Here is a 21,741-nt window from a genome sequence, read left to right as displayed (position 1 = left end):
ATATCAACATATTTGGTGAAACAAGGACAAACACAGACAGTCTCCTGATAAAACAACCCCTCCACAGACGGTGCCTATATGCGTGTCATTTCCAGGACTTGAATGGAGAAGTGTGTGATGCCTACCTTCTTTGGACACCTGCCAGAGCTCGAAAGCTACTGTGAAGGCCTGGGCTACTGTTAGCGCCACAGCCTGAGCCTGGAGGACAGGAGAAAAAGACACAAACAGAGGATGAAAAACAGAGCACTAACTTAAAGAAGTCTGCTTCTCTGACTGCTGTTGACCATCCAAGAAAACTTTGCATGACCATCAAGATAGAACATGTAGTTTACAACACTAAATGCTTTATCTCAGGTAACAAAGTTATATTTATAACATGGACAGCTGTAAAAATGGTTATAAAATGTTGCCATTCAACAGTAATGCTTTATATTTATATGACTGAAAGATGCGAGTACAAAATGGATCGCTCTTGATCTCTGTCCACAGTCCGTCGTCACTGTCACATAAAAGAAAAAAGGTCACTTTGGGGCTTTAAGTCAAATAATTAATTATTATTTGATTGAATTGCAGACTTTCAGCTTAAATTCAAGGGGTTTAACTGCATGACAATCAACTGTCCAATTACTTTTAAGCCTCTGTAAATGGGGGACTGAATAAAAATGGCTGCAACTGCTGAGCCGTTAATGGAAACTTTTATTAAACCCCTAAAAAGGTGACAGTCTGCACTTCAATCACACTTTACTTCAATCATATTTTGATTATTTCTTTTAAAAATCAAACAATGTATAGAGGAAAAACTACAAAAATGTGTCTTTGTTCAGCACATTATTAACCTCATAAGCTCACTTTCACTTTAATTTCCCTGCTTTAGTTGGTTTTTTAAAGTGGTCCTCATATACTTCTCTGTATTATTATCTTTTTTAGTTTAAGACCAGCAGTTTTTTTCCAACTTTATGTCATTGTCATGTCATTTTTTTAAAAAAGGTATTATTTTGAACTATGAGTCTTGAAGCACTCCTCTCATTGAGTAGAGGACACAGAGAGGTCATCCCAAATCTCTTCAGAACCCCACTGGTAGATAGAGGAGCACATATTAAGGAAGCAGAGTATTCTCATGTTATCCTGGGAGAAAAAAAGAGCGGAGTGAGGAAGCAAGTAAGATGAGAGGAAAAGTGCCCTTCTGTTTTCAACACCAAGGAAAAGACAGGAAGACGACGGGAGCTTAACTTCTAGGATTTCCTCTTCAGGATGAAGAGGAAGAGCTATGGTGACAGCAAGACACTCGAGAGAGCCAGTTACAGGATGAATGACGGCTGAATGTGGGTCATTACATCATCAGGAAGGTAATGATCCCCCACAGCCACAGAGGAAGATATGCTAAATATTTGAGTTATTGAGAAACTCTGAATTTAAACTGAAAAGTTAAAAAGTTTGGACACACCTTCTCATTTAATGTCTTTTCTTAATTTTTACTAATTTCTCCATTTTAGATGCAAACTGAAGACATCAAATATATGAAGCCACATATATGGTATCATGTAGCAAAGAAAAAAATATATAAATAACTTTAAACATGTCTTTTATTTTAGAGTCCTCGAAGCAGCCACCCTTCGCTTTGTTGACGGTGCAAACATTTGGCCTTCATGATGTAGTCACCTGAAATGGTTTTCACCTCACAGGTGTGCCATGTCAGGGTTCATTTGTGGAATTTCTTGCCTTGTTTATGGGGTTGGGAACCAATCAGCTAAGTAAAGAGAAGTGAAAGTCCATCATTACTTTAAGCACTGAAGGTCAGTCAGCCTGGAATATTGCTAAAACTTTCAATGTGTGCAGTCGCAAAAATCATCAACCAAGCACGACAATGAAACTAGTTCACATGATGACTGCCCAGCCCAGAATAAATTCATCTGAGTCATCACCAGCCTCAGAAATCACAAGTTAACAGCCACTCAGATTAGGGCCCAGATAAATGCCACACAAAGATCCAGCAGCAGACACATCTCTACATCAACTGCTCAGAGAAGACTGCACAAATCAGGCCTTTGTGTTCAAATAGCTACTAGGAAACCACGACTAAGGAAAAGCAACAAGCAGAGGAGATTTGTTTGGTCCAAGAAACACAAGGAGTGGACATTAGACCAGTGGAAATCTGTGCTTTTGTCTGATGAGTCCAAATTTGAGATCTTTGGTTCCACCTGCAGTGTCTTTGTGCGATGCAGAAAAGGTGAATGGATGGTCTCTACGTGAAAGGTTCCCACCATGTGAAGCATGGAGGAGGAGGTGTGATGGTGTGGGGGTGCTTTGCTGCTGACAGTGTTGTGGGATTTATTCAAAATTGAAGGCTCACTGAAGCAGCATGGCTACCACAGCATCCATGCCATCCCATCCAGTTTGCGTTGAGTTGGACCACCACTTATCTTTCAACAGGAGAATGACCCCAAACACACCTCCAGGCTGAGTAAGGTCTATTTAACCAAGAAGGAGAGTGATGGAGTGCTGCACCAGATGGCCTCCACGGTCACCTGATCTAAACCCAGTCGAGATGGTTTGGGATGAGATGGAGCGCAGAGTGAAGGCAAAAGGGCCAACAAGTGCTCAGCATCTCTGGCAAATCCTTCAAGACTGTTGGAAAACCATTTCAGATGACTCCCTCATGAAGCTCATGGAGAGAACGCCAAGAGTGTGCAAAGCAGTAATCAAAGCGAAGGGGCTATTTTGAGGAATCTAAAATATTAAACATGTTTTGAGTTATTTCACACTTTGTTTACAAAATAATTCCATATGTGTTCATTCATAGTTTTGATGCCTTCAGTGAGAGTCTACAATGTAAATAGTCATGAAAATAAAGAAAAGCCATTAAATGAGAAGGTGTGTCCAGACTTTTGACTGGTAGTGTACATGCTCTAAACTCACCACTTTCCTCTTTGAGCAGAGGTAGGCGTTGCACTCCAGGGTTCCATTCAGGGTGTTTTGTGCGATATAAGCAAAGACTTTATCGTGTAGTTTATCCACCGTGCAGTAGGATATCCTGCAGACCAGAGACAACAGGTTAGACAAACAGCGTACAGAGATCCAACGCTTTTTTTTTTTTGACAGCACAAATACGCTCAAACTTTCCAGAAGCAAGAATGAGATTTACACAGAAAGACTAAAAAAAAAAAACAGTTGAAGACGGATTGACCTGCCGTGTTAGTATGTTTTTGTCAAAGATTAATACAATGTTGATTTTTTTAAAAATGAGTAAACACTGGCAACCCCTCAGCCTCCTAGTACACACCCCTATACTGGACCTTTAGGTCACGGTACTGACACTGGAACCCGTCTGAGACTTTCATATGTGACTTTTTGGTTTCAATGACACCCACCAAGGAGAATCTATTTCAAATTACTTAAGTGATGAAATAAAATTACAAAACCAGTCATTCTACACATACCTGTATATGGACACGTTTTCCAGGAGTTTATTTGTTGAGCTGTCATGCAGGACAATTCCCTGAGGAGAAACCTTAAGAGTGACCTTCTGAGGTTTCTTCCCACTGGCTTTAGCCTGTCATGGGGAAAATAACGCAGCGGAAACTGATGATTGTTTTATGACCGAAATGCAAAACGTCCGCACACTGCTTACATACTACTCAGCTCTTCTACAATGTCTATTTCCGGTGGTACGCTAGAGACAACATTGTACATTATTAATCACCAGACACTTTCAAAAAACCCTGCATTTACTATTTATCAGGATTTAGTGCGAGGATGTATGGAAAAAGGCACAGTAAGATACAGAGAGCAACTTTAAACTAAATTTGATCCAGAGTTTATAAACATGCAGACGGTGGTGAGGACATGATGAAAGCCTTAATGTCAGTATGTTTGTGAAATTTAAGAGAGCTTAACAATTTTAGATGTTCTATTTTAAGAAAAAAATAATGATAATAATTAAAGCGGTAGTCTTAAAAGCCACTGGATTGTTTTTCTTACACTGCTGTTGTTGATTTTGGCAGGAAATCAAAGCAGAGCAGTCAAAAGTGGAGATAATGTAAACTGTGAATGAGCGATCTCTGACCGTGGCAACAATCCTCTTTACAGCAGCTGCTGACAGCTCCTCTCCTTTGGGTTGGTCCACCAGTGTCATGCCAAGATGTCGAAGATTAAAGGTCATGCCCTCTAAGATGGTCTCCCGTGTGTCTGTCCAGTTCTCTGGGAGCTCTGCGGAGAAGAGCGGGAGCGGCCGATACTCTGATCAACTGTAACGACGTTCTTGTCAAACATCAAGCGTTGCAAACATCAAATATTTATCTGCTTTTTCCCAGGGTTCATGTTCCAAAATAAATAAGGCTCGTGCAACATTCAAAGACTTTGAGAAAAACACAAATCAGAAGAAATGTAAACAGTCTGTGTTGAACTTAGAGTTGGCCCACTTCATGTGCTCCCTCGCTGAAGAGGAAAGGCAAAACAGGGTATCTAGGTCAGAGGTGCTGAGGCGTAAAGTAAATATTTCATCTTCCAAATAGCTTATAGGGCTCGACAATAAAAATCATGAAGAGATTGGAGCAAGTTGTACATGCACTGTGACACGCTGTGATAAGAGGAAAGCGTGGTAACATCAGCGATCTCTCCAACAGCATGAATCATGTGTCGTTCTCAAAGTGCATTACTGTCTCCATTTTTAAAATTTCTCTGAAAAAGACTGTTTAAAGTGTAACTACTGAAGGAACAGCTTCTACCTCTGTGTGATTTCTTATCAGGTTTTGTGTGGCGCTGGCCGACCCTGAACCTGTAATACTGTTTGCACTTTCATCAGAGAAAAAAAAAAAAAGGGGGGGGGTTGACAGGAAGGGGGGAAAAAACTCAATCCACCATTATTACCTAGAATTTCACGCTCCTAGCATTTCCCCCTCGTGGGATGTAGTACATACCACACAGTCATGCTGGTACATATTCACATACATACATTTTGAATGCAGACTACACAAACTGGACCAAGAGATCTTAAGATCTTAAAGTCTTAGAAGGAAACTCAATGTGATTTTCCGTCACATGTACACTGTTATAAAAACAGGTGTTCATATTAACACAGCCAAAGCACATGTGAAAGCGTCAGATATCATCATCATCGTTATCATCAGGCCGTTATTTATAGTAACAATATCGGCTACAAAATAATCAAACAAAGCGTTTAAGTACAGGGACTGCAGAGCATCATCAGCTGGAGTTTATGTTAACAGTGCCAAGAGATCCAAAGTTGGGAAAGCAGAATCACGCCTGAGACAAAAGGCACTGGTGGGCACCATGGTGATAAGTAGAGTGAATTTGGGTTAACTAGTTCCCACTTCAGACCCACGTCAACAAAGCAAAACTCAAGGAGGAACACCACCGACTCTAGGAAGACATCCTAGCAGGTGTAGAGGAAGAGGAAATTGACAGAACACTGGGGCTCTGGCAACGAGGAGCATGAACAAGATGGGAGGTACCCTGCAGTACAGGATCGCCTGGGGAAACATCATGCATGCAGACTCAAAGTGGGTCCTGTTCCTGGTGCAGGCAGTGCATGAAGTTTGGTGAAAGAGTGAGAAACCCTCCTGCACCCTTTGCTCTGGAAGAGGCTCTTTGGAACATCTTCTCAGCAGCTGCCCAAAGGCTCTGGGGGATAGCCATACCAAGGTGCTGAAGGCAAAGGCAGGTAGCCTCAGTCATCAATACCAGCAAACACCATCAAGTCAAGTCGATTTGTGTAAGCAACTAAAGCTGTCAGGGCACGCTGTCAAAATATCACTTAATCATCACCTCTGAGGCCTCAAAACAGCTGGAACACAGGCTAGAGGACGTTCCAAGAGCAGACAGAAGACACTGTTTGTTTATTTATTTATTTTACCTTGTGCTTTTGTTTTCTTATTTTTCTTCGTATTCATTGTTCTATAATGTATTTTATTCTATTGTTAAGTGAAAGTTTGAAAGGCGCTTTCAAATAAAAATTGATTATTATTACTTTTCAGCATACCTACTCTGTAACGTTCCTGACGCAATTGGTTGTTATAAGAGTGGCCAAGAGGAGGCCTATTCAATCTATGTGTAAAGCAGCTGATCATATGAAGAACGCTCCCAATCTTTTGCATCACACAGAGCTAAGTGTAGAAAGAAAAACTGAGCTTGTACAAACGCTGACCCCATTTAATGTGAGCGTCCATCACAGTCAGAAAACAATAATATACAAAAGCATAATAGGCCACCTGGAAATAGCTGAAAAATTTAATTTTCATAACAAATAAGTTCAGCTTCTCTTTTGGTAAACATTTCATGTTTCGCTCATTTTATGAGAGAAGTGGAATCAGGGAGTCTTTGAAACCTATGTTGAAATGTAACCAGGTCAAAAAGTCTACAACACACTGATTACTGAGAAAATCCTTTCTCTGTATCCACGACTGCCTCCTATAAATGTGTTACATTAAGGAATAAATTATAGTGAGTGGAAAACGTAACAAATGTAATGCTAGTAACTGCAGATATTAATGTTTTCCATTTTAGAAATCAAAACATTTAATTTACACAAAGAAGAAATGGATCCTTTTAGTGGTTCACTGACGCAGGTTTCAGTGCATGTTTTCCACTGACAGTGTTGGAGAGCTAATATTGAGCTTGTAATAAAGAACCTTTTCTGGTTTTCAGTTTGTTTCACCAGCAGCAGAGACTGTACCAGGCACCAATCAGCCCAAGAATGCAGAAGGCTTTGAGGATAAAAGGTCAGCAACCGTTATACGTCAAAGGAAACAGCTGTGTGCACGAGTCAACTGAGAACAAGAAAAACCAGGTGACCTGCTACTAACATCACACCCGTATGTGGCAAATAATCACTTACTGGTTTCTCACTGTAGTATTGGGGGAAGTGTCTTGGTATAATGTGAGAAAGATAAGAAAAAGAGGAGAAAAAATTGGAAGACAGAGCCTCAGTTTTCAGCTCTATAGATATCCATTACATCCAACACTGATGGATGAGTAGCCATTTAATTTGTCAGAGTGCAAAATAACTCTTAGTTGCAAACTGTGACAAGAATGGTGCTGATCCAGAAAGGTCCAACTGAAAGGCAATTTGCATCCTGGCTGATTTGTGTGTCTACAACAAACACTGGATCACTGGGGAAACCACCAACTGTGGTCCTACAACTCTGGACTCCTCCAGTGCCAAATTATCTTTTTCTCAGCCTCTGCTGCCTTTTCACTTTCCTCCCTCCTTCACTGATCTACGCCTGCACGCCTCTCAAATTATTATGCACAGAGTCCCAAATTCACCAGAGTTTATGTTTGGGATTCTAATAATGTGGGGAAAACGTAAACACATTAGTGAGAGTGTGTCAATTTGGAAGTCTCTGCAGATGCAAAGTCAAGTAAATTAGGGGCAGAATGCATCTGAAATGTTTATCAGTGAAAGACCTGATGTGCCAAGCAAGGTCTTTAAACCTAGACAAAATAAGGTGAGATAAATTTTTAGTCCTACTGCATTCTCATCGCTTTCAGAAAAGCAATGCTTCTTCATGGTTAAAGGGGGGGGGAGGGGGGGAAGCCCACTACACATTGAGGACACACCCCTCCTAATGAGTTTGTTCAGCTTCCCGTCTGTTACATTGGCCAGTTCCTAAACCAGTTACACACATTTGGCTCAAATAGTCACACATTGTTTCTCCCATAATAGGGCAGCTATGGAGAAGCATGTTCATTTGATTTTATTTTGAGAGGATCACATTGTAAAATCAGAAAGAGACGCTTCCTGTATACAACAGCAGCAGTCTGCTCTTCATACAGCAGCTAAGTGGTCACAAGCAGGATTATGATAACATATATAAATACATATTTGCTTTCCACTGTTATGATAGATTGTACACATTTGTGTTTTATTGTGAAACTTTTTATGATTTTTACCTATGAAAAGTGCGACATAATTCTTTTAATTTAAGTACTTATATTATACAGAGAGTTTCAATCCTGAGGGTGCTGTGGAGTAGAAGTGGTTCTTGTGTATAAGCTCACAGTGAAGGACAACCTTCTGATTGGTGGGCTACGCTCACATTAACAAACAGGGTTGCCTTCATCTGAAGAGTGTATGAAGCAGACTTAGCCACATAGCAAGGCTTTCTTTGCATTAGCTTTGCTCAACAAAACCTAAACCCTCTATGAGAGGTAACAGGCATCACAGCGGTGGCTATCAACCTTCTCTGTGGTTCGTTAAACTTTTTTCGACAAAATGGACCAATCGGGTTCTGTCCACTTCAGTCAAGTGGAACATGAATAAAATAAAATAAAAAATTCAAAAAAGTCAGCTACTGCCTGTAAAGCTGTCATATGTTAAACCTGACTTTAAACAAGATTCTGAAAAACTGCATTCAGGTGAGATACTGTCCCAAGAAGATGTCACTTCAAACAGAAGTGTTAGACTGGCTCAACATCCATTGTTGCTTATGTCTCAAACACAGTTCTGCAGTGGTCAGGTTGGCAGACTGTCATCACGAAAATTCATACACAGGAAAATATGCAATACCATTTTGAAATAAATGGGGAAAACTGTGATAAATTGATGAGACATATTTTTTAATTAAAATTTTACATTAAAAAAGTAGTATAATACAAAAAACATCATCGAAGAGAGCATTTTTAAATTGTCTAACTATTGCAAAATAATACAGTATCATTACTTTTAGGTAAATGTGTATGACAAATATTTTAAGATTGTCAGGTAGCTTAAAAAAAACAACAACAACAAAACAACAACATTACTTTCAGGCTGTAGTGTTGTGCTTCTGCTGACGTTCCCATATGTTCGTTGCAGGTCAAATAGAGTGGTACAGTAGGTTGCTACTGTTTTCCATCTAGTTGATGACAGACTTTTTTTCAGCTTCATTTTGAGACTTTAAGAGAAACCTAACTCTTTTTACAGACCATTAAATTGTTTATCCTGTTAAAATAACACAGTCTAGTAACATTAGTCACAGGCAGGACTGATGACGCTGGCTGTGCAGCTCTAGCATTAATGTTACTGTTTTATTACTAGCCATAGCCGCTAGCATAACAGTTAAACAGCTAACGGGTAAAGTTTAGCCATTAAATATATCATAGTAGAATAAAATATAATAAAATTTAAATAATTACATAAATGTGGTGCAGAACCTGCCATAGCAGTTTGGGATTTCATGGAAGACAGACAGTAACATTGTAAAGGAAAAAGGAGCCATGGATTTTTAAATGCAAGCATCACCGCTAAAAGAAATGCAGCACAACTGATCAGCGCCGTTGCATTCACATCAAATGCCACATGCTGAATCTCCAACTTCAGCCTCATGGCGTTCCGGATGATTTTAATACAAGTCATATTTATTCATCAAAAAGTCCATTACAGCCAGTTTAGAGCAACCACAGAAATACAGCTGCAGAGAAAACTAGTCAGAGCTAAAGAGTGGCACCTGTTGGAGAGGATCCTGGAAAAAGGGCTCTTCAACACAAACAAATAAACTTTGGGGGTCCCCTTAACACTGTTGGCATAGGCCGTCTAAGCCAGGGCAAAAGAACAGAGAAGATGAAGTCTTAGCTAGATAAGATGAATGTATTTCTCCTAACACAAACTTATGGTGAGAAAACAGAATATGCAAAGAGGCATACAAGTGACGTGACATAGGTGGATCACAACTTTTCTATACACGGTCCATCTAAATTAATCATCCGATTACAAAAAGCTTTTTTTTTTTTTTAAAGTAATGGTCACAGAAACCTAAAATTTTCAAATACATGGCTGAATGTAAAGTTTTACATACGACACTTACAATGTTCGGCAAGCACTTAAGGTGCGCCCCCCGGATATGTATGGCACATGTCCAGATGATAGTCAAGCTGTCTGGAGTCACTGCAGCCACTGCTGTTGTTACTCTACCTACTGGCATCCATGGGAAACTCACGAATCCGCTCTTTCTAACAGCATGCCTTTCAATCGGCACTCTGAAATCTGATCATTCTTTTTGATACACCCTGTACTAAAGGCAAGCGAGTACCAATGACAGAGAAGGTTACTGGTGATTGACATATGACAGGTTAACAAATATAATAGAGTACCTAAAAAAAAAATCAACAGCAAGAACGCAATGCATGCTGAGTTAATCGATTCCTCTATTGACACCCTTTTAGCCTATAAAATAATAATTAAAAAAACAAAAACAAAAAAAACATCACGGCAGCAGCTGAACTACCAGTATCCTAAAACCAACTGGTGAAGTCACAGTAACTATGACCATCTTTTTATGTACAGTTTGTAATACAGTCTCATTAATGGAAATGATGCCTGGGTCCTCAGGTGCTCAAGCCCTGTACTGCATTCACCTGACCCAAAGTAATCCCTACCCCGAGTACATGGAAATGTAGGACGATTCTGACGAAGGCAACGTCAGACCTAAAAATCCAGCATGAATGATATGGGTCAGTGCTGGTGAAGAATGCGTGCCCTGCAGCCAGGTAATCTATGACCAAACTTCAATACTCTACTTCTACGACAAGTGGGTCAGTAGCCACATTTACAGGAAGCCGTTAATTCCACGAACAATCAGAATAGCCCACTTCCAGTCGGAACGGCTGCCACAGACATACAAACAACTCAGGCAGAAGAAACTCGCACTGTGGAAAGTGTCTGCCAGATGTAATACAGCCAGATATCACCTCTCCACTGACAGCTGGGAAGATGTAAGATTAACATCTCGGCCTCATCCATTAACGCAGTAATGTGCAGGCATAATATGGAAGTGTCCATCTCTAATTTCTACGGCGTTGCCTTTTCCCTGGTGAGCAACTAAGGTTACACACAACAATGCAGTGTGTTTATGTTATCCACCCTGTCACTCTCTAATGTCTCTGCAGATGTGACAGTAGCCTTTCTGGAATTTAAAAAGAAAAAAGGAAAACAAAAGAGCAGCAGTATGACTTGAAGCCAACAGGGGCAGTGCACAGACTCGCCCCACAGCATTCCTGGCTTGTCCTCTTGGTTACAGGCTGTGGACTTTTCATGCTTTGGAAGCCACACGGTCATTCCCCCCACCCCACAACTTCACAGGCAGGATCAAGTGAGATTTAGCTTACAAAGTGGCCCTTGAGTCCTACAATGGGTGCCAATTCCTTCTTAAAGGAGCTTTATGTTAATGCTGCTGCATGTGACTGCTCCTGCCCTGGCAAAGTGCTCTTCAGCAACATACAATGGGGGAAATATAAATATAATAAGATCTCGTGCTGACGATGACCTCTGAACTTCCTCTGGCAGGGTTGGCGGAAAGAGGGAGGTGGGATTATCAAGAAATCCAAAAATACCTTTTTAGTTAGCGAAACACAAAGCAAAAGAAGTAGTTGGTGTAATTCCCACCTGAGTAAAAGACCGTGAGAAACACACAAAAATCAGTCTTGAAACACGTGAATAATCCACGAGAAATGGCACAAATTAGAAATAAAACTTCTAATTAGTTTTGTTGTTGTGGTTCATTTTAAAATAACTTGAATTCCCGGAAAATTCCTGCACCATGATAAACCGCATTGCAAACAGTTACTCAGCCTCCGCAAAAAAAACCAAAAAAAAAAACCGCTGTATGTTTCCCCAGAACAGAAACACTAAGCGGGAGAAACTATTTACCTTTACCCTCCTTTGACAAAAAGAGACGTAACTGCTCAAGCTAAAGAAAAAAAAGAGAAGTCAAACTCCTTCTTTACCACCCGCTGTGGCAGCCGACAGCACAATACGTCGTTTGTGAAACAAAAAACAAAGTTTGGTCAATTTAACCTATAAATGTCTTAATTAATCACTATTTGTCACAGAAAAAAAAGGTAAATTGGGTACAGGCAAAGTAAACTCCGGCTAGGCGGAATTTTAAATTTGTTGCTAACGGTAAAAAAGAAGAAGGTATTACCTTTTATTTTTATGTTTTTTTAATTTTCCTTTAGCTAATTTAACGAATATTTCTTACTTCTGTGTTTGCTGGCACTCCACGACTGTTTCGCCATACTTGGGCTCCGGATAATAGCTCTTCCAGCAGACTTGAGGGCATCCATGTCGGTGTGTTGAAGTGCAGAGAGTCGGTGAAGTTCCCCGAAGTGTTCCAGGAGAAATGTTGACCGGACTGCTGATGGGGAGAGAGGATGGACCTGTGGTGCCTTCCAGTGCAGTCAGAAATCCCGGTGTTGTGTCAAAAAGTCATCGCCTGCCAAAAACTTTCCGTGTGTTTCTTATATGTAATATTTTTCCTACAAAGGGGTTATATATAAAATTAAAATTACCTGTTTTTCAAGTATCTTCATAACTCTGTGTTATTGTACTTACATTATAACCAATCCGGTCCTTTTTGTGCACTTAAAATATGTTTACACAACTATTGTTATATTTGTTGCAATTTCTGCTGTCCTCTTAGGCCAAAAAATATCTTTAATGTCAACGAGGTTTGTTTTTTTTAACTCCGGCTTCTACCTTGTTACAGGAATGTTGATTGTGGCTCAAGATGACTTGATATCATTTCACAGGTTTCACATATTATAGACACAAAAACTTATATATAGAAATTTAAATACGAGCAATCATTTTTTGCACAACACTGACTTTACTAGCCGAACAGAGGAGTGGTGCTGCATTTGAGTTACATGGGACATTACGTGGTATCTGAAAGGATGCTAAATAAATCATTTAAAAAAGAAGAGACGATTCATATGGAAGAGCCACATAAATATGACCAAATCAGAACCTCAACTATAGCTTTCAGGACACAATTTTAAAGAATGCTCTTACAGTATAAACCCAGAATTGGCAGACTGCCCGTATAACAACTTGGTTAGCAAAATGCATTTATAAACTGTACAGGCACAATAGACAGGCACGTCTGCTAATCAGTGCTAAATAACAGACAAGTAAATCTCTAGAATTTCATTCACTAAAACTGAAGCAATTACAGATTTCATTCTTGACATATCTTAAGATGATGATAAGAAGAAGTAGTTTCTGTTTTTTTTTTCTTTCCTATTTCTGTTTTCGTTGTTCCTATTTCCGCTGTGTTTTGTGTGCTTTTTCAGCGTTTTGCTTATTGCTGGTGTTTTCTTAAGTTGCAGTCCATTTGGCCTCTCAGGGCCACCGTAAGAAGTGTAACCTTAACATCGTCTGTTTTCTCTGCAGGATAAAGAAATGTTGCTCTAGTAATGAAATCTCTCAGCACAACTCTTAAAAATATATATGCACTTATAAATTGATTGTATACATTGTATTGTGTGCAATGGATACAGAGCGTATTTCCTTTGTATCCATTATTATTTCCATTTATTAAAAAAAACAAAACTCAAAACAAATCTATGTAGTAGATGGTGGAGAAAAGGAACATTTCCATCATTATTTAAAAAAAAAAATTACCTAATTACTTTGGAGTACCATGAATAACCTCCTTCGCATTTTCCAAAGTTGTGCAGCAGGGCTGAATTGGAGTCTTTGCCTAATTCTGGGCCTTATGTTTGACCCCCCTGGTCTACCTTATGAGTGAATGAAGCTTATATCAGGTTACGTGGGAGGGGGGGGGAGAAAAAACAAAAAAAAAACAAAAAAAAAAAAAACAGAGTAGGCATTTACAAATAGCACCTGAAATCACCATTGAATTATAGGGCATGTGTTTTTTGTCTAAGTTTAGACATAACAACATGAACAAAACATATAAACCCAGATTAAAGGTTTGGGAGGTGTCAGCAAGCTCAAGCTACTGCTTTAAATGAGTGTGAATAGAAAACAGCACATACAAATTACAAGTCTCACAAGTTTCGATATTTTCCTTGAGAATATTGACTGGTACGTTTTCTTGTTTACTCTGCAAATTCTGCAGATCACACTGTCCCCATGTTGTGATAAGTTTTATGTAAAAGGCCTGTGAAAGTCCACACACAGAACATGACGCGTACACAGACTCAACAGCTTTGCGTTGCCACCAGCAAGACTTTCTTTAATAGTGATGACCAAAGTGAAAAGTGTGACACAGCCACCATCACTTTGAGTAAAGAAAACAAAAACATGGTGGAGCAATAAAAAGATAAAACAAAGCACTTTTTTAAACCTTCTCTTCCTTCTACACAAACTTGTAAAAGCAACTTGAGAACTGAATTCACAACGCCAGAGCGATCCACAAACAATACTTTTTTTTTTTTCTTTTTTTTTTTTTTTCCCCCCAGGTAGGCAACATGACATCACAACATGGTCAAATGGTTCAGGGGTAACCTTTTCCCAACACGACACATTCACACAATCCTTCCTGGTTAGAAAACACTGGAAACCAACTGATCGTGATGGGAAATATCAAAGAAGTGTCACTCAATTTAAAAAAGAAGGGAAAAAAAAGGCTGTCACAAATAAATAAATGTGCGAATAACACGAGCAGTCCGACTGACCATCTGCTTCTGCTGCTTCATCATGATCGGCCCGGAACCTTTTGTAAACACAACACTATCCGAATATGTTCTACTGACAAAAAAACAAAACAAAACCAAAAAACAAAACAAAAACATAACAGCACTCTTTTTTTTTTTCCTGCAAACATTATGCTAGCTACATCAATCGAAGTATGGATGGAAACAGAATGGCAACACTTGGCACTTAAGAACCCCAACGAAAGAAAGAAAACATTCCTCAATAAGTCAATGTACATCGCTGTAAACAACAAAATGCCGGCAAGAGGGCAAGACAATCAGTTTGGTTTGGTGTTTGGCATACCAAGACTGTGTCACCGTGAAACGATGCGTACCATGTACCAGAGTTAGGCTTTCTCTTTAAATTCGCAGCTGGTCAATTAGCTGCGATATGACACGTAATCGGTTTAGCTTTTGAATACTGATGAACGCGTGTGAGTGGATGAACAGGATAAAGAGAGAGAAAACAGGTTTGAAGCTTTTAGATCCCAGGATTGCAAAGTATGTATTTTCTGCATTTTTTTTGAAAAAGAGAAACTGCAAGGCACTGTGAGATCCCCAAATAAAGGTAACGGGAGGGGCGGGGTGGTTACCTCGACATCATTAAATCCAGCGAATGATATGGCCTTAACCGGTTCTAATTTGGTCCAGAAGGGAGAAGAAGAAGAGAGGTGTCTGCAGCAAACAACTGAATGTTGATGGAACATTTTTCTTTTTTTCGGCAGTGCCACGTCCAATCAAGGAGTAGTAGTCTACATCTGCTTCATCCACTTACTGATAATCCTGGAGAAACCGCTATTCCAGCATTGAGAGACTAAAAGTGTATCCGAGAAACACAGCAAATGATCATCTGTTCAGTATCACTAAATCAGAAGAAATGTACATCGGCGTGACTGAACTGAAATATTACAAAAAACCCGAAACAAACAATCACTGATTTATGTTAATGCTGATATCAAAACATGAACAGTATTACATTCATGTATCTCTCACAGGGCTTTACTTTACAGGTGAGCTTCGAATTCACATCTGCACTGAAAGTATGCCTTCTGTCATCTACAAACCATCATGGAAAGAAAAAAAAGAAGCTAATTCTTCTTAAACTAAAAGCCTGTCTGTCAGTTTAATCCAGACGACAAAGAGAGAGAGAGAAAGAAATATATGCCTGTGAGGGAGGTTCACGCTTTACACTAAAAGAAGACTGACACGAAGCGATGCATGATGGCTCTTCAGTACATTTGGCCAAACAATGTTTGTTCCTTTCTCCAACCTTCAAACAGATCGCGCTGTCCGATGGCTAAATCCAAATAAAACAACACACCCTCAAAACTAAAAACAACCCAAAATGAACAAACAAGCAAAATTCAACCCCCCCCCCCTAAAATAAATAGGACAAAAAACCCAAATAAAAAACACCCAGAGCGAATACCCAGATGTATGGAGGGGCTGTGTGTGTCTGTGTGTGCGTGTTGAAAGTGCAAAAACTTTCCGGGGCTTTGTAAGCTTGAAAATAATGTAAAATAACCCGAAACCAGAACTGAGATCAAAATAAAGGAAAAGTCCCGTCTGACAAACGTGGATGTCAGAGTCACTTTTTAAGGGGCTGGTAAACTGAGGCGTTGGGGTCCAGGGAGGAGGGACTATTGTCCATGAACTTGGAGGAGTAGTGCGGGGTCACGGGGCTCAGGTTGCTGCCATCTGACGAGTAGGACAGGCTGGGCATCACTGCCATCACCTCTGCTATCTTCTGCTTCAGCTCTGCAATCTCCTGCTCCCTCTGGTGGATCTGACCTGGATGGGATGAGATGAGTGGGAAAAACACAACGTTCATTTCACAGTATTACAAACAGCAGAGGGGCGGACAGACTGAACATCAAACAGCCTTAGGTGTGCTCTCATAGCAAAGCCTCATTTCTGACTTCCTTCTGGGCTAATACAGCCCGAAATATTAAAGGGACGGGATCAACTTTATAAACGTGACCAAAAGAAAAAAACTAAACTACAATAAAATAAAAGAACAAATCATGAGTTTAGATGAATTTCTCTCATCTTCCTGTTCTCATCTCATTATTAGGTAGGCAGTGATGTTTCACAAGACCAGTTTCCCAGTTATATTAAAGCCACCTTCTTTTTAATTCAGTTTTACTTATATTCCAAGAAAAGCACAACAGTCGCCTCAAGGTGCTTTATATTGTAAGGTAAATATCCTACAATAACACAGACAAAACTTCAACAATCAAATGACCCCCCTATGAGTGAGCATTTGGTGACAATGGGAAGGAAGAACTACATTTTACCAAGAAGAACCCTGGGGGGTGAGGGGGGGGGGGTCAAAACAAAGACACACTACAATTTTTTTGTGTGTTGGTTTTGGTTTTAAACATGGGGGGCAACAAAAATATTGACAGTCCATGGCTTTTATGCAGTTTGTAACATGATTTCAGGGTAATTTTTCAGTGGCTTCCTAACTTATCTACTGTTTTTCAGTAACATTGCTGAAGACCTGCTTTTAGCCTGTAGTAATGTCATTCAAATCTGGAAACCACAGCCACCATAAGGAGAGTAGCTAGTCCCACACTATGCAACCAAGGGCTGTAATAGCTAGCTAAAAATGCCGTAATTCACCAAGTCAAAGAATATAAAAGCTAATAGGAGGAAGAAGATATGGTGTCAAGCACAGGTGGAATTAATAACATATTTTAAAGGTGATTAGTTTCACCTGGGCTTTGCCTTCTTTCATTAAAATCTTACTGCAGTTTACTGAGATTAAGTCAGCACTTGACAACCACACTCTCACGTGAGGTGTAATGAATTACAGCATTGTGTTCAATAAAAACACCATCAACATGATCAATTACTGTTTAAAAAAGTATTGACACACTTGACCCTCATAGTTTAAAATAATTATCATTCATCTTATTCATTTTAAACCAGTCTTGGTATGGCATGTTTTAGCTTTCTTCCCACTCTCTATGAGACGTCTTCAGATTAGTTGTGCTTGAAAACAGGAAGTTTTAATAACAGGTGGGTGGGGCCTGTGTCTGAGATGGACCCATCCAAACACACAAATATAGACAGACACAGTCACAGCTATGGCAAATGTAGTGTCACTAATTAAACCAGCATTTTGAATTTGGGAGAATATGCAAACTCGACACAGAAAGGCCCAGCTAACCAGTCGATTCACCTTCTTAGTCTGCTTCTCTTCCTGTTAAAAGGGAGTTTTTCCTTCCTTCTGTCTCTAAGTGTTTGCTGATAAGGGGGTTGTCCAATTGTTGGGAATTTCATCATTATTATTTTTAGAGTATTTACCTTAAAACATAAAGTGCCTTGAGGCAAAATGTAATTGAAATTCGTTGCTTTGCTGCTTCTGTGTTTACACAAATGAAACAAAGCGAAGACATGATCCTCACTGCAATCACTGAAGTAAGATGTGTGAAAGTAATCACTAGATAAAACTAGGAAAAAAGCCACGCTGTGATGCTGAAAGCAAGACCTCAAACGCTTCCTAACACTCGTGTAGCTGGGGATTTATGGTGTTGCTGTAGCGGCTGTCGTTTATCAATTTTGCTCCCAGAGACAGACGGAGGTTTGTCGAGCCATTAGGTTACAAAAGATTATGGAACAAGTTTAGAATTGCTGCGCCCCTAGCACTGCAGTTTCAGCAGCAGAAAGAGCATCTCAACTGCTGAAAAGACACGTCTCAAAAATATTTCCTCATTTCTAATATCCTCTTCAAGAGCCCTTTAGTCATTGTGTTAGAATTTCATCCTCTCTATTACAGATGACACAGTTCTTGTGAGCAGGCAAGTGCTTCATTCAAAGGGAGAACTAGAAATTCAGGAGCAAATGACTGGATTCCTACAGCAGCAGTTTACCTTGTGCTATCTCCAGCTGCCTCTTGGCATCCCCCAGTGCAGAGAAGAGGTCCAGTTTGATCCTGGTCTCGGCGCTGAGGCTGTTCTCCAGGTGTTGGGTCTTCTCCTGCATGGCGGACAGCGCTGACATCAACACCTCGGTGTCCTTCTCGTTCTCTTTATACTTGCGCAGCTCCTTTGTGAGGCAGGAGTGAGAGAAACAGAAAAGGAAAGTGAGACAACATTATTATGCTATAAAATAACAGTTACTTACACTAAGCATTTAGAACAGGGGAAAAATATGCTGGAGTCTTGCAGCAGCCCGTTAACTGCATTTATATTCGGAGCAATTAAATAATGTACTTTCCAATCAATTTAAACCTGGTATGCAAACACTGACAAGAACAAAGCGCAGTTATAATAAAGGAAAGGCTCTGCTTCTCAGGCTCACCTGACATTTGCCCTCCAGGTCTCTAATCTGCTCCTCTGCGAGTTTCATATCCATGCTGAGCTTCTTACACTCTGTCTCCAGCTCTCTGATACGACCGCGGAGCGAATCGGTCGACTCCACTCTGTTGGGCAGAGGAGGAAAAAAAAAACTTTTTAGGAGCTGAAAATCCCCCAAAACAAAACAGCTAAGAGTCAAAAGACAAAAATAGTGAGGGCTTGTACCTGGTTGCAGCTGCAAGAGCTACAGCTCTGGCGGCAGTGGCCTCTTCCATCTTCTTCCTCTTCCTTTCCTCAGCCAGCTGTTTCTCAACCAGAGCCCGAGCCTCTTGCTCAGCCTTTAGTCTCTTTTCCAGCTGGGAGATGGTCTGCTTATCCTTCTGCTTGGCCTGGACAGCACTGTGGAGCCTGGAGGACATAGGAAAAAATAGTCAACAATGAAATCATTGAGAATATTTGGTGTATTTATTTAGATGTTATAGGCTCAGGCTCCTGAAGGCTTCCTTTGATCCACGTTTCCTCTTCATTAACCTCTTTTCACTCTCTATGTATTTTTAAACCACGCTACATTTAATCATTCATTATTATTATTAATCTCTATTAGGTCCGGTCTCCCTCGCTTCCCATCCCTGAGCCTGGTTCTGCCAGCGGCTTCTTCCAGTTAAAAATTGAGTTTTTCCTTCCCACTGTCTCCAAGTGCTTGTTCATAGGTGGTCGTCAGATTGCTGGAATTTTCTCTGTATTACTTTGGTGTCTTTACCTTACAATATAAGACCCTTAAGGCGACTTTTGTTGTGACTTTGTGCTATATAAATTAGTGCTGTCAGCGTTAATATTGTTAAAATGACGTTAACGCCATAACCGCATTAACGCGGCAAATCTCCGGCTAAGTCCACACTAATGCGTTTTCGCATAGTTTTCTCTCTGTTTTGGCCTCCCGTCCACAGTGAGATGCTGTTTTCGCTGATGGAAAACGCAGCGTTTCGAAAACGCTCACATTTGAAAACAGTGCTTTCATGGCAGTGTGGACAGCGAAAAGGAGACTTTCTAAAACGATGACACATTTTAGTCATGTGATGCAGTCATGTGACCAATTAAACAAATATAGCGGAGGGCATTACACAGCAATTGTTTTGTTTGCTCTCAATTTTGACAGCGCATTAAAGATTAATATCAGTTTGTACATGCTCCAGATAGGTTTTCTTCAAATTCTTTAATTCTCACTCGCTTTTGCAACTTTGTACTTTTGTGTTACTCGCAGCAACAACTCCACCTCATTATTAGTCCATTTAAAAAACTTGGCGCTTTTCATCGACATTTTGCGGTGACGTTTCAACGAGCCGGAAAGTAAATAAACGACAGACAGAAATGAGGCAGGTCGAAGCGTCTTGCCTTTCACACATGCACAGAACTGGAACGTAAGCATTTTCGCCCGTTTCAATGTGGACACACAACTCTGTGAAATGACTGAAAATGCTCGTGTGGACGCAGAGCGTTTTCAGACAAAAACGCCGTTTTCAAATCTATCCGGGCTAGTGTGGACATAGCCTCCGTTAGCGAGTTAATGCAGATCACCTGTGCGTGGGGCTGCACGTCGTCAACACGTTAGCTCGTTAACGCATTAGCGCCGTGCAGCCCCACGCACGGGGCAGTCCGTTCTGAAAAGTATTATATGGTAATGTTAAAAAATGAAAGTACACCTTATTTAGAATTATAAAGTTGTACATATTACCACATTAAAAAAAAAAATCACCTGGTCCTTGGCAGGTCTTAAATTTGAGGTAAATACAATCTCAGATGAACGACACACGAGGCCAAAATGCAAAAAGCACTTGTGAAAATACATTCCATGACTCTGTGGCTTGCACAACCACCTCCAGCACCAATAACTTAAAGTACTCAGTTTCTGTTGGTTTAAAAGGAGTGTGGCCTTAAACAGGGAGAAGCTCAAACAGCTCGTTTTAAACAGTGGATGAACTAAAGAGCTGCACCAATGCCCAGTAGAAGATAAACGGGGATTATTTTAAACTGTGACTCATGCAAATTTCTCTACAGTTCCTATGAATAAAAATATAGAACTGGAAACGAGCTGAACAGATGAACCAAACTTGAACATTAGTGCAAAATGATGCATGTTCACTGCTCTGATCTTGGGCCATGAAGTTTAAAATAAATGTGCACTGAGGTTCTAAAGACAAATCTACACTCCTACAGTCGCATTATGGGAACAAATGGCACTAATCTGCCTCTCTTCAGTGGAACACGACTTTAGAAACTTGAATCTGAAAAACTGTGAAGAAAAAAAAAAACAGACAAAAACAAAAAAAATGCAAATCACACATAGTGTTAGCAGGCAGGCTACAAAAATGCAGCCGCAGTCCAGGCAGATCAGCTCAACTCCAGTGAAAACACTACAAGGCTACTTTTGTGTTTACATTTATCTGACGCTGTGTCACTATGCTATATATAATGCGCTATACTACTAATGAATTTTAATGCTGCTACTGGCACCTTGTGGCAATAGATTCACACTTAAGATTAGATCAGATTAGTGCATCATCAATGACAGTAACTCCTTGGAATAGAAGGATGGAAATTCCCCATACTTTTGCTTGCACTAATAAATAAATGCAACAGCGTGCAAGCTGTGATCAAGAATAAAATGTGTTTTTCTATATCGTTGTAAATATCATTAGGACAGATTTCCTTAATATACAATTATCCTTGAGGTTATATCACTAACCCAAACTGCCTTCCCCAAAATATCTTATCTGCAAACCACTTTACAAACCACCTCCACCCCAGCTTCTCCTTTCATGTTATATCTTTCATTATGGGTGTCAAACATAAGATCTAGGGGCCAAAATTGGGCCTGGCAAAGACTCCCAACCGGCCCAATAGACATGTTTCCAAAATATTAAGGAGGGCATAAGTTTTGAACTTCAAACTGTATTTTACATTTTACAGCTTTTCCTAAAGATAAAGACCTCCTCCACAGCCA

At 40.1% G+C, this 21,741-nt stretch overlaps 2 protein-coding genes across 3 annotated transcripts in view; both read right to left on the bottom strand.

The window, feature by feature from the left end:
* LOC102298117 (low density lipoprotein receptor adapter protein 1-A) overlaps positions 1-12,237 on the bottom strand; it is a gene marked incomplete in the record, with an annotated part of 18,318 nt that extends 6,081 nt beyond the window's left edge. Inside the window, 5 exon segments of one of the 2 annotated variants that reach the window (XM_042216471.1) lie at positions 126-198; positions 2,917-3,031; positions 3,438-3,550; positions 4,064-4,206; positions 11,976-12,237. In XM_042216471.1, coding sequence (XP_042072405.1) covers positions 126-198; positions 2,917-3,031; positions 3,438-3,550; positions 4,064-4,206; positions 11,976-12,060 — 529 coding nt within the window. 2 annotated transcript variants of the gene reach the window in all.
* A 1,706-nt stretch (positions 12,238-13,943) lies between these two features.
* Positions 13,944-21,741, bottom strand: part of LOC102297302 (macoilin-1) — a 15,284-nt gene continuing 7,486 nt past the window's right edge. The window contains exons 8-11 of the mRNA XM_005951596.3: positions 18,966-19,148; positions 18,745-18,865; positions 18,315-18,489; positions 13,944-16,227 (exon numbers count right to left, since the gene is read on the bottom strand). Coding sequence (XP_005951658.1) covers positions 16,025-16,227; positions 18,315-18,489; positions 18,745-18,865; positions 18,966-19,148 — 682 coding nt within the window. The 3' untranslated portion in view covers positions 13,944-16,024. The remainder of the gene's footprint in view (positions 16,228-18,314; positions 18,490-18,744; positions 18,866-18,965; positions 19,149-21,741) is intronic.

Source organism: Haplochromis burtoni, unplaced genomic scaffold, assembly GCF_018398535.1.
Source record: "Haplochromis burtoni strain Fernald_Lab_line unplaced genomic scaffold, NCSU_Asbu1 Contig_1066, whole genome shotgun sequence".
NCBI classification, from domain to species: domain Eukaryota; kingdom Metazoa; phylum Chordata; class Actinopteri; order Cichliformes; family Cichlidae; genus Haplochromis; species Haplochromis burtoni.
Note: the sequence above shows the minus strand (reverse complement) of the source record. Positions and strands in the feature narration are given on the sequence as shown.